This window comes from Oncorhynchus mykiss, chromosome 11, assembly GCF_057628025.1.
Source record: "Oncorhynchus mykiss isolate SJ-2025 chromosome 11, ASM5762802v1, whole genome shotgun sequence".
Taxonomy (NCBI): domain Eukaryota; kingdom Metazoa; phylum Chordata; class Actinopteri; order Salmoniformes; family Salmonidae; genus Oncorhynchus; species Oncorhynchus mykiss.
This window is the reverse complement of record NC_143032.1, coordinates 67527722-67545837: the sequence shown is the minus strand read 5'-3', so window position 1 is coordinate 67545837 and position 18116 is coordinate 67527722. Positions and strand designations below refer to the sequence as shown.

General features: G+C 41.4%; 2 protein-coding genes across 5 annotated transcripts in view; both read right to left on the bottom strand.

The window, feature by feature from the left end:
- LOC110536245 (methylcytosine dioxygenase TET3) overlaps positions 1–6573 on the bottom strand; it is an 81360-nt gene extending 74787 nt beyond the window's left edge. For both annotated transcript variants that reach the window (XM_090191017.1, XM_036936141.2), the window contains exon 1: positions 6248–6573. The gene's annotated coding sequence lies outside the window, so the exon portion shown is untranslated. The remainder of the gene's footprint in view (positions 1–6247) is intronic.
- Positions 6574–8351: 1778 nt separating this feature from the next.
- Positions 8352–18074, bottom strand: LOC110536244 (AP-3 complex subunit mu-2). 3 transcript variants are annotated; one of them, XM_021621922.3, is made up of 9 exons: positions 17953–18074; positions 17192–17476; positions 16814–16985; positions 16377–16514; positions 16155–16240; positions 15509–15642; positions 14665–14872; positions 11808–11952; positions 8352–11409 (listed from the first exon to the last, which is right to left on the bottom strand). In XM_021621922.3, the coding sequence occupies exons 2-9, from the start codon at positions 17462–17464 to the stop codon at positions 11309–11311; spliced, it is 1257 nt and encodes a 418-aa protein (XP_021477597.1). In that variant the 5' UTR covers positions 17465–17476; positions 17953–18074; the 3' UTR covers positions 8352–11308. The 3 variants fall into 3 exon arrangements, with proteins under 3 accessions (XP_021477597.1, XP_021477596.1, XP_021477598.1); XM_021621921.3 differs by having other exon boundaries at positions 17703–18070; XM_021621923.3 differs by having other exon boundaries at positions 17719–18065.
- Between the last annotated feature and the right edge of the window lie 42 nt (positions 18075–18116).

Here is an 18116-nt window from a genome sequence, read left to right as displayed (position 1 = left end):
ATTTCCATACAATGGTTTTTTTGTTGTTGCATGGTCTGGACAAAACATTTGCCTTTTTTAAACGTATTTCTACATCCATAGCAGAATGTTTGTTTATATCGTACAAATGGCCAAATGCAGGCTACTGTGCAACTCACTAATCAGGTAAGATGCAATTTAAAAAACGTTTTTTTCTTCTCGTATTTATAATCATTGTTATAATCATAATCCTTATTATTGTATATCATTGTTATTATTGTAGGCCTATTAATTCATCTAAACGAGTTCTTTAAAAATGCAAAACATGTTTAGTTTTCATTCTGTTGAGGCATTTTCATTGGCTAAATTAAGTTCGATATGTTTTTTCAATTGGGAACTACATATTTAGTTTAAGATAGGCCTTTTATTAGCCTATTGCTGTCATTGGTTGGGTACAATTTAGAAACTTTTGTGTTAGGGTAATATCAAAAGTAAAACAAGCCGTTGTTTATAGGGAAACTACACGAAGGATATTATATCACTGCAAACACAACATTACAGTTGGAACTTTATTTTGCAAAGAAAATGGCTCATCAGAATTAAACAAAACACTTGTGAACTGGTTTAAACCTTCACAAAAGTTAGAATGCAGCAATTACCTAGAAAAGCTAGTGCCTACTGTACCCAACCAATGACAGCAATAGGCTAATAAAAGGCCTATCTTAAACTAAATATGTAGTTCCCAATTGAAAAAACATATCGAACTTAATTTAGCCAATGAAAATGCCTCAACAGAATGAAAACTAAACATGTTTTGCATATTTAAAGAACTCGTTTAGATGAATTAATAGGCCTACAATAATAACAATGATATACAATAATAAGGAGAAACTTTTGTGAAAGTTCGGTGTGGTGTAGCTATTAGCCTATTATACCACTGAACTACATGACCATTCAAACGTTTGGGGTCACTTAGAAATGTCCTTGTTTTTGAAAGAAAAGCAAAAGAAAATGTACATTAAATTAACATCAACTTGATGAGAAATACAGTGTAGACATTGCTAATGTTGTAAATGACTATTGTAGCTGGAAACGGCTGATTTATGGAATATCTACATAGGCGTACAGAGGCCCATTATCAGCAACCTCCTGTGTTCCAATGGCACGTTGTGTTAGCTAATTCAAGTTTATCATTTTAAAAGGCTAATTGATCATTAGAAAACCCCTTTTGCAATTATGTTAGCACAGCTGAAAACTGTTGTCCTGATTAAAGAAGTTTGATTACAGGGTCAAAATGGCCAGAAACAAAGAACTTTCTTCTGAAACTCATCAGTCTATTCTTGCTCTGAAAAATGATGGCTATTCCATGTGAGAAATTGCCAAGAAACTTAGATCTTGTACAACACTGTGTACTACTCCCTTCACAGAACAGAGCAAACTGGCTCTAACCAGAATAGAAAGAGGAGTGGGAGGCCCCGGTGCACAACTGAGCAAGAGGACAAGTACATTAGATTGTCTAGTTTGAGAAACAGACGCCTCACAAGTCCTCAACTGGCAGCTTCATTAAATAGTACCCGCAAAACACCAGTCTCAACGTCAACAGTGAAGAAGCGACACCGGAATGCTGACCTTCTAGGCAGAGTTGCAAATAAAAAGCCATATCTCAGACTGGCCAATAAAAATAAAAGATTAAGATGGGCAAGAGAACACAGACACTTGACAGAGGAACTCTGCCTAGAAGGCCAGCATCCCGGAGTCGCCTCTTCACTGTTGACGTTGAGACTGGTGTTTTGCGGATACTATTTAATGAAGCTGTCCGTTGAGGACTTGTGAGGTGTCTGTTTCGCAAAGTAAAACACGTAATAATAAAACTAATAATAAATACACAATGAGTTACGCTAACTTAGCTATATACTCGGGGTACTAGTACTAAGTTGATGTGCAGTGGTACGAGGTAATTGAGGTATATATGTACATATAACTAGGAATAAAGTCATAGATGATAAACAATAGCAGCAGCGTATGTGCTGAGTCCCAAAATAAGTTAATGCAAAAAGGGTTCATGCAGATCATCCAGGTAGCTATTTGGTTAACTAACCGACTTGCCAAAACTACAGTTTGTTAACAAGAAATTTGTGGAGTGGTTGAAAAACGAGTTTTAATGACTCCAACCTAAGTGTATGTAAACTTCGACTTCAACAGTATATTTAGCGGTCTTATGGCTTCAGATCCAGACTTGGTTCATCGCTACCACTTCCTGTGTGGTAGCAGAGAGAACAGTCTATGACTTGGGTGGCTGGAGTCTGAACATTTTTAGGGTCTTCCTCTGACACTGCCTGGTATAGGAGGTCCTGGATGGCAGGGTGCTCGGCCCCAGTGAAGTACTGGGCCGTACGCAGTACCCTCTATAGTGCCTTGTTGTTGGATGCCAAGCAGTTGCTATACCAAGCGGCGATGCAGCCATTCAAGATGCTCTCAAATGGTGCAGCTGTATAATTTTCTGAGGATCTGAGTGCTCAAGCTAAACCATTTGAACGTCCTGTGGGGGAAGAGACGTGGTTCCCTATTCACGACTGTGTTGGTGTGTGGACCATGATAGATCCTTAGTGGTGTGGACACCATGGAACTTGAAGCTCTCCATATGCTCCACTACAGCTCCGTCGTTGTGAATGGGGACCTCCTCCTTATAGGCGGTCTCATCGTCATCAGTGATCAGGCCTTACAGTCATGTAGTCGGCAAACTTAATGATCGTGTTGGAGTCGTGTGCGACCAGGCAGCTGTGGGTGAACGGGAGGGGAGTACAGGAGGGGACTAAGCACGCACCCCTGTGGTCATCTGTACTTTGTTGAAGCACCTTTGGCAGTGATTACAGCCTGGCATCTTCTTGGGTATGACACTACAAGCTTGGCACACCTGTATTTGGGGAGTTTTTCCCATTCTTCTCAAGCTCTGTCAGGTTGGATGGGGAGCGTCGCTGCACAGATTTTTTCAGGTCTCTCCAGAGATGTTAGATAGTGTTCAAGTCCGGGCTCTGGCTGGGCCACTCAAGGACATTCAGAGACTTGTTTCAAAGCCACGCCTGCATTGTCTTTGCTGTGTGCTTAGGGTCATTGTCCTGTTGGAAAGTGAACTTTTGCCCCAGTCTAAGGTCCTGAGCAGGTTTTCATCAAGGATCTCTGTACTTCGCTCTGTTCATCTTTCCATTGATCCTGACTAGTCTCCCAGTCCCTGCTGCTGAAAAACATCCCCACAGCATGATGCTGCCACCACCATGCGTGAAGCATAGGGATGGTGCCAGGTTTCCTCCAAAAGTGACACTTGGCATTCAAGCCAAAGAGTTCCATCTTAGTTTCATCAGACCAGAGAATCTTGTTTCTCATGGTATGAGAGTTCTTTGGGTGTCTTTTGGCAAGCTCCAAAAGGGCTGTCATGTGCCTTTTACTGAAGAGTGGCTTCCCTCTGGCCTATCTACCATAAAGGCCTGGTTGGTGGAGTGCTGCAGTAATCGCTGCCCTTCTGGAATGTTCTCTTATCTCCACAGAGGAAATCTGGAGCTCTATCAGAGTGACCATCTGGTTCTTGGTCACCTCCCTGACCAAGGCCCTTCTCCCCTGATTGCTCAGTTTGGCCGGGTGGCCAGCTTGGTGGTTCCAAACTTATTTCAGGAATGATGGATGCCACTGTTCTTGGTGACCTTCAACGCTTCAAAAAAAATGTGGTACCCTTCCCTAGATCTGTGCCTCACACAATCCTGTCTCGGAGCTCTACGGACAATTCCTTCGACCTCATGGCTTGGTTTTTGCTCTGACATGCAGTGCTAACTGTGGGAACTTATATAGACAGGTGTGTGCCTTTCCAAATCATGTCCAATCGATTGAATTTACCACAGGTGCACTCCAATCAAGTTTTAGAAACATCTCAATGATGATCAATAGAAACGGGATGCACCTGAGCTTGTCACACCCTGATTTGTTTCACCTGTCTTTGTGATTGTCTCCACCCCCCTATAGGTGTCACCCACCTTCCCCCTAATCCTGTGTATATATACCTGTGTTATCTATTTGTCTGTTGCCAGTTTGTTTTGTTTCGTCAAGCCTACCAGCCTTTTCGCCTCTGTTCCTGTCTCTCGATTGTTCCTGTTTTCTAGTTTTCCCAGTATTGACATGTTCTACCTGCCCTGACCCTGCCTACCTTTGCCCCACCTATCTTGATTACTGACCTCTGCCTACCCTGAGCATGCCTGCCGCCCTGTGTCTTTGCCCCACCTACCTGGATTACTGACCCCTGCCTACCCTGAGCCTGCCTGCCGTCCTGTGTCTTTGCCCCACCTACCTGGATTACTGACCCCTGCCTGCCCTTGACCCGTCTTTTGCCTGCCCCTGTTGGAATAATAAACTGTTGTTACTTCGACGTTGTCTGCATCAGCGTCTTACCTCAAACGTGGTAGAGCTCAATTTCGAGTCTCATAGCAGTGTCTGAATACCTATGTAAATAAGGTATTTCTGTTTTGTTTGTTTTTTTAATACATTTTCAAGAATGTCTAAACCTGTTTTCCCTTTGTCATTATGGGGTATTTTGTGCAGATTAATGAGGGGGGGGGGGGGGATTATTTGATCCATTCTAGAATAAGGCTGTAACAAAACTAAATGTGGAAAAGGAATTTGGCATGCATGCTGCCCAAATTGTTGTCTTCCCAAGAACTGCTTGTGATAACTTTATCCACAGCTCTGCATTTTTATTTTTTTTTAGCTATTGATCCTCTGCAGCTAAATTATGCTCTCTGGTGTAGTATTTTGAATGATTGTATTTATGTCTGTTCAGACAGGAGTAATATCATTTTGGGCGGGGGAAAAAATGTATAGCCTAATTTTGCCAAAATTATTTCAATTTACCAGCGGGTGCTGCAGCACACCTACTTCCCGCAGCTGTTCCATTTAGGCCTATAAACTCTGGGAAAATATGACACGCCATAATAACAAAACAAACTCACCTGTCATTTCCCCCAACAAACCTTAATCAATAACTGCTTTACTGGGAAAGACATGAATCTCACCTAATGACAGTTATTAGTAGTCTAGACCTGTAATTTGAAATGGCTGGGGATGCCAGAAAGATGTCATGCTCATGGGTCGATATGGGAATATGCTGAGTTCTATAATGGCGAGTCCTCTCATGAGGAGGCTTTGTTTGCCCTCTCTCTATGAATGAGAAAGGGGGTCTCGTTGAACCCGCGAAGGTGCTCTTTGTTCCGCAGTCAGACTCCAGTCAGCCGTCAATAAACTGCAATGTTGTTTTAACTGTATCGATAAGTAGGCAACTTGTTTCTCCGTGGCAGTAGCATTACGCTCATGTTGAATCACTGCTGTTGCATGCTGCTGTGCATATAAAAAGACACACCGAAATATGTATAATGAGACTTTCTAATTGAATGAGCTCGAACGACTGATATATCTTAGTTATTATTAGGCTCATTAATATACTGAAAACTGTCAACGTGTCTGAAATTCGAATGAAAATACTTTTACAAAGCCAAAAAAGCATCAGTTGTGCAAATCGCCCTGGAGAACCAAACATTTTATTTCTTACTTTACTATTGCAATATTGTCAATCATCCCAAACATTGTTTTTAATTTCGTTATTTTTGCTACTTACTTTCTTCGTAGTCTTGGGCAGAATCAGTCAGATGCAACCGAACGTTTCCACAAAGTAACACGCTCCGCCACCCTTCCCAAATAAGCACGTGGCTTATTCAGCAATTTATAACCGGTCTTTTAACTGTCCGGAAAGCCACCGCTGCACAAGACTGTTACAGTCCGGTTATTACTTAAGTATAAAACCATTTTTATATAGTTTACAGAAGTGTCAGGTAAAAGGGGTGGAGGGGGAAAAACATCAAATAAGGAAGCCCCCCCTAGACTTTCAAAACATCACCACAGGAAGCAAAATAGACAAGAACAATGATTAAAGGAGAAAAGTGAGAAAAACATCAGATACAACAATACACAATTAGATGGGATCATTACATTTACATAAACCCTATTATCTGTCAGATCGAACACGTTATAAATCTGTTAGGGCATGTTTGAAGTCACAACTAATAATGGAGTTTATCAGTGGCCCCAATGTGTATTTGACTAATTGCTTTACTGGTGAGAAACTACTTACTTTCACTGGGCAAATAGCCTACACGTCTAGATTTCTTTTGACAACAAGCTCTTAGGCTGTTAGAGAGGCCGATGGTCGTAGAAAGTAAAGTAAATAGAGAAATGTAGTTAATAGGATACATACCACGTTTGAGGGTGGTTCTTTAAATGGTTCGACTTTTCACCTAAGACAACGTTTTTTTTTTAAGTGAGGGGAGAAAAACAGCAAAAAACTCCCTCTTCAAAGACTTAGCAAAAGTCGACATACTAATATTGAAATGTTATTTGAAGGTGAATTATAATAATGTGAAAAGTTATTAAAAATTAAAGTAACTTACAGCAACTCAACTCCCAGAATAAAAACAAACAATAACCCAATAAGTGATCAGATGAAGAAAAAAAATCGCGATTGTCTTACATTTATTTAAACACTTATTCGCGTATGAGTCGTCGAAAGTCTGAGGTCTGGTTAGAGTTAAAAGACGAAGAGGAGGAGGAAGAGAAGAAAAGGTTGTGTTGATGTTAAAGTGATCAGCAAATTACGGAATGGAGTTCGATAAATGCAGTGGAACAACAGGGTTAACTCTTCGCCCCCTGGGACAACGTCATTCTCATCTCAAACAGGACACATTTTTTGCGTTTTACACAAACCTTCAATAGAATTCAAACATGCAATGACATCAGTTATAAATTATGGCATTACTTTTCAGAAGCTAAGTTAGCTCATCTGATATGTGTTATGTCCTCCTGATCAATTTTATGAAAATGTTATTAAAATAAAAATAAGTATTGGCCATGATGGCATTATCCATAGAACGCCTAGTATTAGTAATTGGCGTTAGCCATGTCTTAATGTTAAGACAGAAGAATTTGAGAGGAATGTTCATTCTAGCCTATGCAGGATTAAAGTCGATTTAATTTATTTGTTACTAGTACAGGACACCCAAGTGTGCGCACGCATGTTTTTTAAACTACAAAAATTACAGGCTAGCCTACTCTGCTGACACTGACAAACAGAGCAATAAAAACGATGTGTGATACATATAACCGGCCTATGAAAAGGGGAGACACAAATACAATATGACAACCATTTAATCTGGAGGGGGAAATTACAGTTGAGGGTCAATATGCACTCACCCGGATATGGCGGATGTCTCAGCTGGTACCAATATGCTACTGTTCGCTCAATTAAATGAAGAATTTTGATAACTCAAAGACAGATTGGAGTGTTTTCATTGTCATCTCTTTACAGCAATAGCCATTTGCTTTCAAAACAAGTTTTTCCGCGATTGTATTTTTAAATATTGTGATATGCCTGGCTGGGTCTCTCTGCTTTTCACCGACAGTCGCAATTTAACAATAATCTATTTGGTAACTGCAGCACGCGCAGTCTAAATTGCGGGCCCTTCCGACAGTAGGCTATCCAATATAAAACAATCCACAGCTTTTTTTAAATGATTATTTGAGGCCAAATCATGCTGTATGGGGTAGTAGCCTATTTCGAATGATTTATATATATTTCTATATAGACAGGACTAAGCTAATTAGGCTATATAATTTTGGCAATTTACTTTAGGGAAAGCCTTATGGACACGCTGCCTATTGCTTTTAATGTGCAATAAACACAACCAGTCGTGATGTTTCCACCTGATTGTCAAACAAGCACTTAACAGAGCCGCTCCTGTAGGCTACCTGCGCGCATTCGTTCACTCACAAAATAATTTCAGCATTCAGACCCAAACGTTGCACTGTTCACCCACAATTCGATGAATGGAAAGAGACATCAGTTACAAAACACCTACGTGTAGTGTAAGGAAATTCTGAGATTGTCATTAGGTCTACACTTGTAGCCTGAATTGATGCATCCACTGTTGTTCACGAGCGCCTCCGTGTCAGCCACTCTTCCCTGCCTTGACAAAATGTAAGTGTTATAAAACCACAACGCAATTTGGAGCGGATACTACTCGGCTTCCAGTCAATTCACTAATTTGTCATGCTGCTATGTTAAATAATGGTGCAATAGCCTACATTTGTTTGGGCATGTTGTATTAATCGTGATAGGCTCGCGTTTTACCGGTACGGCATACCCCCACTATTTATTTAACCTAGATGCAGTACCTGACCACACCGCCTTACTTTAACCCCTGACCCTATGACATGGGGTAGAAAACAGACCCCATAACATTCGTTTCCCATTTTTGATGATACTTTACTTCAAGATCATTGTATTGAAATTAAGTGAAACTAAAAAGGATGGCATGAACCTTTAATCAAACCTCACATACATCATCATAAATGGGCTCTTATAATACTCAAGATGATTTTTAGACAGAAATGTGTTTGTTGTAACAAACATGTAGACAAATTAGGTTATTTTAGTTGGTACAACCACTACATTGATTTGTGATGTCCTGGTATCTATCAGAGGGGAACACAATGGACTGGATAATTCAACGTAAATCATATCACTTCTTAATTCTTTAATGTCATAGCATTGTAAAACTAAATTTGAATTAATTTGACAAACACACAAACAAAAGCTGTAAACCCACCAACCGTGTCATCAAACTGCAGTATGGAGTCAGTCAGTATGGAGAACTTATAGAAAACATACCTACACAGAGGAAAGCCAGGCCATTGTGAGTAACAGCTTCAATAACATCATAGGGGGGCAGCATGTTTCATGTTATTGGTCTTCATGATGCTCAAGCCTCTGTAGAATTCACTAGAGTAATAAAGATACATTTGAGCTGCATGATATGAGCTGGGTTATTCAGCATGCGATTTGGTGCTCGTATCAGGATTATATCATTGTTGAATAAATAATACTTGAAAAAAGGCCATCAGGATGGATTAAGGTGGATAAAACATCAGGTAGGCCACAGCAAGGTGCTCGACCTGACGCCTTTACATGATATAGAAAAAGAGCGAAAAACAGTAACATACTGTGTCAACCTTATCCTACAAACCACTAGATTGGATTTGAGAATGACATGGTTATGCCTACAGTATTAACTGTTGACAGAACAATAGGCATGGTAGTGAATGAGTCAGGCGGAGGAATTTCATGTTGCATTCTCAAACTCCAGCACGTGACTCCAGAGTTGATAACAGAGAGACACAGAAATGCATTTGGTTTGGAGGACCGAAGAGAGAAGTTCAGAAAACAGGGAGCATTGGAATAAGTAAAGGGAGAACGTAGCAAGGGAATACAGAATTTAGAATAACATGTAATATAGGTAGAGCCAGGAACTTATCCAGTCCTGGCCATGTGACCTGACCAGAAGAAACTCTGGGATCCCACTAGATAACACAACCACAAAGTCAGATTCTACAGCCTCAAAGTCAAAATTGATGGAAAAATATATATATTTGGTCTTACTTTAAGGTTAGGGTAAAATCAGATTTTAAGAAGATTCATTGTAGAAATGGGCAGGGCTTAGCCATAATTTCTATTTTGCCCTGTTTATCAAGTGTCGGAAAAAACTTGTCAATAATCAACTGACTGGCTTTCTTGATGTCTATAGGATTCTCTCTGGTATGCAATCTGGTTTCCGCTCAGATTATGGATGTGTCACTGCAACCTTAAAGGTCCTCAAAGCTTTCTTAGTGTCCAACAAGCTTTCGCTACCCTTAACCTTGTTCTGAACACCTCCAAAACAAAGGTCATGTGGTTTGGTAAGACGAATGCCCCGATTCCCAAAGGTGTTATTACTACCACTGAGGGTTTAGAGCTTGAGGTAGTCACCTCATACAAGTACTTGGGAGTATGGCTAGACAGTGCAGTCCTTAACTCAGCACATAAAGCTGCAGACTAAAGTTAAATCTAGACTTGGTTTCCTCTATCGTAATCGCTCCTCTTTCACTCCAGCTGCCAAACTAACCCTGATTCAGATGACCATCCTTCCCATGCTAGATTACGGAGACATTATTTATAGATTTGCAGGTAAAGGTGCTCTCAAGCGGCTAGATGTTCTTTACCATTCGGCCATCAGATTTGCCACCAATGCTCCTTATAGGACACATCACTGCACTCTATACTCTTCAGTAAACTGGTAATCTCTGTATACCCGTCGCAAGACCCACTGGTTGATGCTTATTTATATAACTCGCTTAGGCGTCTCTCCCCCCTATCTCAGATGTCTACTGCAGCCCTCATCCTCCACATACAACACCCATTCTGCCAGTCACATTCTGTTCAAGGTCCCCAAAGCACACACTTTCCTGGGTCGCTCCTCTTTTCAGTTCGCTGCAGCTAGCGACTGGAACAAGCTGCAACACTCAAACTGGACAGTTTATCTCAATCTCTTCATTCAAAGACTCAATCATGGACACTCTTACTGACAGTTGTGGCTGCTTTGCATGATGTATTGTTGTCTCTTCCTTCTTGACCTTTGTGCTGTTGACTTTGCCCAATGTTTGTACCATGTTTTTGTGCTGCTACCATTGTTGAGTTGCTGTTATGTTGTTTTAGGTCTCTTTTTATGTAGTGTTGAGTCCCTCTTGTAGTGATGTGTGTTTTGTCCTATATTTATATTGTATTTATTTTTTAAATCCCAGGCCCATGTCCCCGCAGGAGGCCTTTTGTCTTTTGGTAGGCCGTCATTGTAAATAAGAATTTGTTCTTAACTGACTTGCCTAGTTAAATAAAGGTTAAACATTTTTTATAAACTCAATAAATAATTATGACAGTGTGGCTGTGTTAACTCGAATTGACCCAAACTCTGGGCCGTTGGTTATAAGGAATGGATGGGAGCATGAGAAGAAAAGTAGTAGCAGATGAATCACACAAACCATTTTGCCTGCTATTCTCACTCACAAAAGGAACTCAAAGGGTAGCAAAGAGATTGGAAAAAGGAACCAGAAATGACACAACAGAGAGACCAATTCCAGGCTTTAGCTTACTAAAAATGCTGTAGACACATTGAGACGGATAGTCTCTTATCGTCACCTATTTGACTGTGCAAACAACTCCATTAAATATGCTTGTGTGTCGTGTCACACATTCTGTGGTAGCTAGTTCAGTTAGACAGCAGAGCCCATAGTTTGTGTGGATAAATCCTGAAATGCATTTACACAGGGAATGTACCATAGCCACTCCCTTCCCTATATTTTCTGTATTTATTCCCCACCATCGGAAACCTCCCCCTCTCTCTTTTACAGTAGTAGTATTGGTGCAGAGGCCAGAGAGCGGAGAGCCGAGCCTCTATGTCCGCACCTGGAATTTGCCGGCCTTGGTCATGTACTTGATGCCTTTGAATGGTTTGTATTTCTCCCCGTACATATCCAACCGATTCACCTTCAGTCCTGGAGAAGAACAAGTCAATTAAAAGAGGGAAGGTGTCACATTGCTATTTAATATCTATTCTGCAGAAAGTCATAGAAATCATTGATTTGGCCATTGCAAGAGAAGTAGCACACATCCCTCTTGGAAACAGATGCAAATAGAGCAAATACAAAGAGTATCTTGTCTCCATCTAGTGGTAGAAGGTGTCACTGTGAATAAACTGTGTGGATGTCATGTGGCTGACTAATATGGAGTTGGTAGATACAATATTAATATATTATCTAGGGTTAGATATTTCTACCATCACAAAATTATTATGGTTAAGAATATGGGCGAAGTTAACTAATACTAGTTCAGCGGCTAAGGAGCAACTGCTACTCTAGAGTGTAATAACCAATTCTGATAAGGTGCGTTTAACCTGAAAGGGCCGACTGTTGGATCTTGAACTGGATGTTGATGGTGGGGTTCTCGTCTGGCTTGGAGGCCCCTGCCTGCAGGCTCATAGAGCCCTTTAGACTAGGCAGCTTCTGAGGGTTGATTTTACCCACGTCCCATGACAAGAGCTGCAAAGGGACAACACAGCAGCCTTCCACTGTTATTCCCACACAGGGAGAAGGGTATTGTTTTGAACGCAAACAGGTGGGTGCGAGGAGGAATTAACCAATTAATTAAATGTAAGATTATACAGTCATTCGGAAAGTATTCAGGCCCCTTGACTGTTTTCACATTTTATTACGTTATAGCCTTTTTTTTTTTTTTTAATCCCTCATCATTTATACACAATACTCCATAATGACAAGGCATAAACAGGTTTAGAAATGTGATATTTTTAATGAATTAACAAACATTTACATACGTATTCAGACCCTTTACTCAGTACTTTGTTGAAGCACCTTTGGCAGCGATTACAGCCTCGCGTCTTCTTGGGTATGACCCTACAAGCTTGGAACACCTGTATTTGGGGAGTTTCTCCCATTCTTCTCTGCAGATCCTGTCTGGTTGGATGGGATGAACGTCGCTGCATAGCTACTTTCAGGTCTCTCCAGAGATGTTTGATCAGGTTCACGTCCGGGCTCTGGCTGGGCCACTCAAGGACATTCAGAGACTTGTCCCGAAGCCACTCCTGGCGTTGTCTTGGCTTTGTGCTTAGGGTCGTTGTCCTGTTGGAAGGTGAACCTTCACCCGAGTCTGAGGTCCTGTGTGCTCTGGAACAGGTTTTCATCAAGGATCTCGCTGTGCTTTGCTTCGTTTATCTTTCTCTCAATCCTGACTAATCTCCCAGTCCCTGCAGCCGAAAAACATCCACACAGCATGATGCTGCCACCACCATGCTTCACCATAGGGATGGTGCCAGGTTTCCTCCAAACATGACACTTGGCATTCAGGCCAAAGAGTTCAATCTTGGTTTCATCAGAACAGAGAATCTTGTTTTTCATGGTCTGTGAGTCATTTAGGTGCCTTTTGGCAAACTCCAAGCAAGCTGTCATGTGGCTTTTACTGAGGAGTGACTTCTGTCTGGCCACTCTACCATAAAGGCCTGTTTAACAGTCTCAAGGCCATCAGACTGTTAAACAGCCACCACTAACATTGAGTGGCTGCTGCCAACATACTGACTCAACTCCAACCACTTTAATAATGGGAATTGATGTAAAAAATGTATCACTAGCCACTTTAAACAATGCCACTTAATGTTTACATACCCTACATTACTCATCTCATATGTACAGTGCCTTGCGAAAGTATTCGGCCCCCTTGAACTTTGCGACCTTCTGCCACATTTCAAGCTTCAAACATAAAGATATAAAACTATTTGTTTGTGAAGAATCAACAACAAGTGGGACACAATCATGAAGTGGAACGACATTTATTGGATATTTCAAACTTATTTAACAAATCAAAAACTGAAAAATTGGGCGTGCAAAATTATTCAGCCCCCTTAAGTTAATACTTTGTAGCGCCACCTTTTGCTGCGATTACAGCTGTAAGTGGGGTATGTATGGGGTATGTCTCTATCAGTTTTGCACATCGAGAGACTGAAATTTTTTCCCATTCCTCCTTGCAAAACAGCTCGAGCTCAGTGAGGTTGGATGGAGAGCACGCCCAATTTTTCAGTTTTTGATTTGTTAAAAAAGTTTGAAATATCCAATAAATGTCGTTCCACTTCATGATTGTGTCCCACTTGTTGTTGATTCTTCACAAAAAAAATACAGTTTTATATCTTTATGTTTGAAGCCTGAAATGTGGCAAAAGGTCGCAAAGTTCAAGGGGGCCGAAGACTTTCACAAGGCACTGTATATGTATATACACTGTACTCTATATCATCTACTGCATCTTTATGTAATACATGTATCACTAGCCACTTTAAACTATGCCACTTTATGTTTATATACCCAACATTACTCATCTCATATGTATATACACTGTACTCTATACCAGCTACTGCATCTTGCCTATGCCGTTCTGTACCATCACTCATTCATATATCTTTATGTACATATTCTTTATCCCTTTACACTTGTGTGTATAAGGTAGTAGTTGTGGAATTGTTAGGTTAGATTACTCGTTGGTTATTACTGCATTGTCGGAACTAGAAGCACAAGCATTTCGCTACACTCGCATTAACATTTGCTAACCATGTGTATGTGACAAATAAAATATGATTTGATTGGTGGAGTGCTGCAGAGATGGGAGAACCTTCCAGAAGGACAACCATCTCCACAGAGGAACTCTGGAGCTCTGTCAGAGTGACCATCAGGTTCTTGGTCACCTTCCTTGGTTTTTGCTCTGACATGCACTGTCAACTCTGGGACCTTATATAGACAGGTGTGTGCCTTTCCAAATCATATCCAATCAATTGAATTTACCACAGGTTGACTCCAAGATGTAGAAACATCTCAAGGATGATTAATGGAAACAGGATGCACCTGAGCTCAATTTCGAGTCTCATAGCTAAGGGTCTGAATACTTATGTAAATAAGGTATTTCTGTTTGTATGTATTTGCAAAAATTTTGAAAAACCAGTTTTCGCTTGTCGTTATGGGGTATTGTGTGTAGATTGATGACAATTTTTATTTCATCCATTTCAGAATAAGGCTGTAACGTAACAAAACGTGGGGAAAAAAATCAAGGGGTCTGAATACTTTCCGAATGCACTGGATACCCTTTTGTATGTTTACAGCAGACACTAAACCTGTCAGGTAAATCCATGTCTGCATACACACACACAGACTGTCACTCCCTTTCTCACACACACACTCCTTTTCCCACCACCTTACCTTAGTGACAGGGTCGAAGTTGTATGTCCCCTGGGAGGGGTTGAGGTTGGTGTTGAGGACTCCTCTGGGTAGCTGGCTGCTGATTAGAACAGCCTCTAACCCCTTCCCCATGGTCTGCTTGGGGCCCAGGGTCAGCTCAAAGCGGCCCTGAGAACTACCCTCCCTAAACGTGATGTTGTGCTTGACGTACACCGGGATGGCCACCAGACTGAGGGGCAGACACAGAGAGTGTCAGAATAACACAGGTAGGACGGGCACAGAGACAGAAACAGCACAGAGCACACTGAACACAAAGTGTGCAAGTAAGTGAATAATACTGAAAGAACAAGTGAATTATTTTCTGCACAGATGGCAGTTTGTTACATTGTTGTTACAACTTTTAAACATGAAACTTCAAACAAAAAATGTGGATATATAATGTAAACATTAAGAGCATTACCATACTGGCATTGCTGTAAAATATTGTTTCTGGGTTTTCCCAAGCCAAACCACAAGTGAATAATGATCCAATCTATACCAATAGATGTCCGCAACACTATACTATTGTACTTACATCTAATGCTTTGCCAAAAACATCAATTTAATAATTCATGTAACGTTAAACCAAACACAGGACTTCATCTAGCTAACATTTTATAACAACTAGAGTTTTAGTTTGAGCCCCAACTACAATGTCAAATACCTTGTTGACCTTAATGGGTGGAGACTGAATTAAGACAATGAAAAGAAAAAGAAAACATTCAGATACTGTGTGTGTGTGTGTGTGTGTGAGAGTTATGCCTTGAGCACATAACATGATGTTTAGTCTGGCTTTGCAGAGGTAAAAAAAGAGCGCAGTACTGACTTCTGGCAGCTGACGTGATAGGAGAGCAGCCGGAAGTTTCCGTCTGGGGGGATAAAGGAGAGGATCCTCTCAGCTTCCCAGCGCTTGAACCTCACACACGGGTGGAAGCTCACATCATCTAGCAGACGAGGGTTCTGAGACAGGATCAGACAGGTGTATCAAGATAGGGGGGAGGGGGGGGGAAAACAGACAGGACCATTTTGACAGTTATTCAGTACAATAGTTAAAAATATGGTTTCAAGACAGAAGAGAAACAGACAGGAAGTCTACAGTTACACAATACAGGTCAAAAACATTACAAACATGAATTATTTCATAAGGAAAGGAAGAGAGGGAAAGGTTATTTGCTAAGGACAAGAGTGGATATAAACTACTGGCTAGAGCACGAGTGGGCAAACTACGGATCTGGCCCGCAAGACCATTCAATGGGTTAAAAAACAAACACGCCAGGCTACTCTTGAACATCTAAATAATGGACATATAATATCAAATTACTGCCCTTTTTCTTGACCTTAAATTGCTTTTGACAAAACAAACAGGTTTGGGGAAAAAATCTGTGCAGCCATCCGCTGAAATTTGAAACCCTGATGTGGCCCCCGAGCCAATATTATTGCCTACCCCTGGGCTAGAGAGAGAGAGGACCCACCATGAACGAGAGAGTGAGGTCAGGCATGCCTGTTAGTTTCACACAGGCATCAATCACCCCCTGGATCTCTGCTGTGATAGTGGAGCCTAACAGTGTGTGAGAGAAACATGGAGAGAGATGGAGAAAGAGTCAATCAGAATGTCAAGATCTGTGTTTCTGTTGTTTTTAATGGGTCAGGTCAGGTTTAGCTGACAGCATGATGGGGCAGTGGGCCAACTATACCTGATTTATCAATGATGGCATCAATCTCCTCCACTACATCAAAATAGGCCTCATTGTTGGTATACTTGACTCCAGTGCGTCGCCATGGCACTACAGACAACTGTCCAGTAGGGAGCTGCTCCCCTACATTGGTGCTGCCTACAGACAACAGAACAGTCAAATATGACACAAACATGATGTACACATTCAGATAGTTGTGTACAGTGACAAATGAAAAGTTAAAAAACATACAGTATTATTTCCAATGCTGCCAATAATATGTAAATAATTATGAATAATTAAGAAATAATGTAAATAATGATGAACACACATGTCATGACCAAGGGCCTGTTTTTCATGGTCAGGTTATGTGGTATAATACTATGAGGTTTTTAATGGTCAGGAAAAAGTGATGACATAGTGACTGTGTAGAGGCAGACATGGTAATCTTCAGGCACCTGTGATGGTGTTAACCACTGTGCGCAGGATGGTGGGTGGCTTGATGAGCTCTTTGAGGATGTTGGACTCTGTGGCCAGGGGGAAGCCATTGTCCAGCATCTCTTCTAGCAGCTCATATACTACCACCACATTGTCCTTGATCGCTGCCTCTGTGCACACCCCAAAATAGTCCTAATAACAGGGAGGGATGAGTATATTCTGATCAATGACTTACGACTTCCTTTAAAAAGTAAAAACACTTGTAACTTAACAATAAGACAATCAGAAACTCAGAGAGAGTGATCAGTTAAGACTCTAGCCTGCTGGACAGATTACATTGCAAGGTAGACCTAGGTGGTGATGAAGAGCCTAAAAAAGTTAGTATACCAAGTACAAACCTGGAATGTATCAACTACCCTGTGTAGGAACTCGATGACAAAGAGCGGCGGCACCTCGCTCTGGATGACCGCCACAAAGTAGATGCGGTGCCTGAGGACGCTGATGAGGTAGTGGTGGGGGGTCGGGATTACCGGGGGCACATTCTCCGGCTCACTGGCGCGCTCTTGCGCCTCGAAGAAGTAGTCGCACACGGAGCGGCTCACAACGCTCTTCCAGTGTTTCTCCAGGAAAATGTCCCCGGAGGAATTCACGAGGAACAGGCTGTGGATCATTTTGGCTGGAAACTGAGATAGGAAAATAAGAATTTAGCGACTCTAAAACGGTTTTAGCTATACCATCCCATGCAGTTGGAATAAAGTCTGAGTTACGCCGCGCTTGTGGTGCCTTCAATAAATATAGACATACATATATGAGCAGTGACAATGTTTCATGTTGGGTGACACGATTTCATTAAATATTCGGTCCTGCTATCAGGTTCCGCAGTGGGCGGCCGTGCTACGGGTAGGTTACCTGCATGCACACGAACCTGTGCAGTAATAAGATGAGTCGACGGTAATATGGTATTTTACTGGAAGACGGGCCTGCATCTGTGTCCCTACAACATCCGTGATTCAGACCCTCCTCCCGCCACACACAGTTGTTTTGTGACAGCAGGCGATCCCGTCATTCAGCGATGGTGAATACCGAGAACGGAATTATTCATGCAATGCTCTCAATATTTTACTGCTATTCCGTCTGTTTAGAAAGTGTAATTACATACCAAAGACAATCTATTGGTGTTTTCCTCTCGCCTTCACCTTTTCTCAATGAAAGATTAGAAAATGCCTTCGCTTCTTCTCCGTTAGCTGGAACGGAATGAGGAAGCTGACACCAGAGAGGACCAATCGGAGACGAGAAACAGAAAGAATCGCCCGCCTCTCCCAA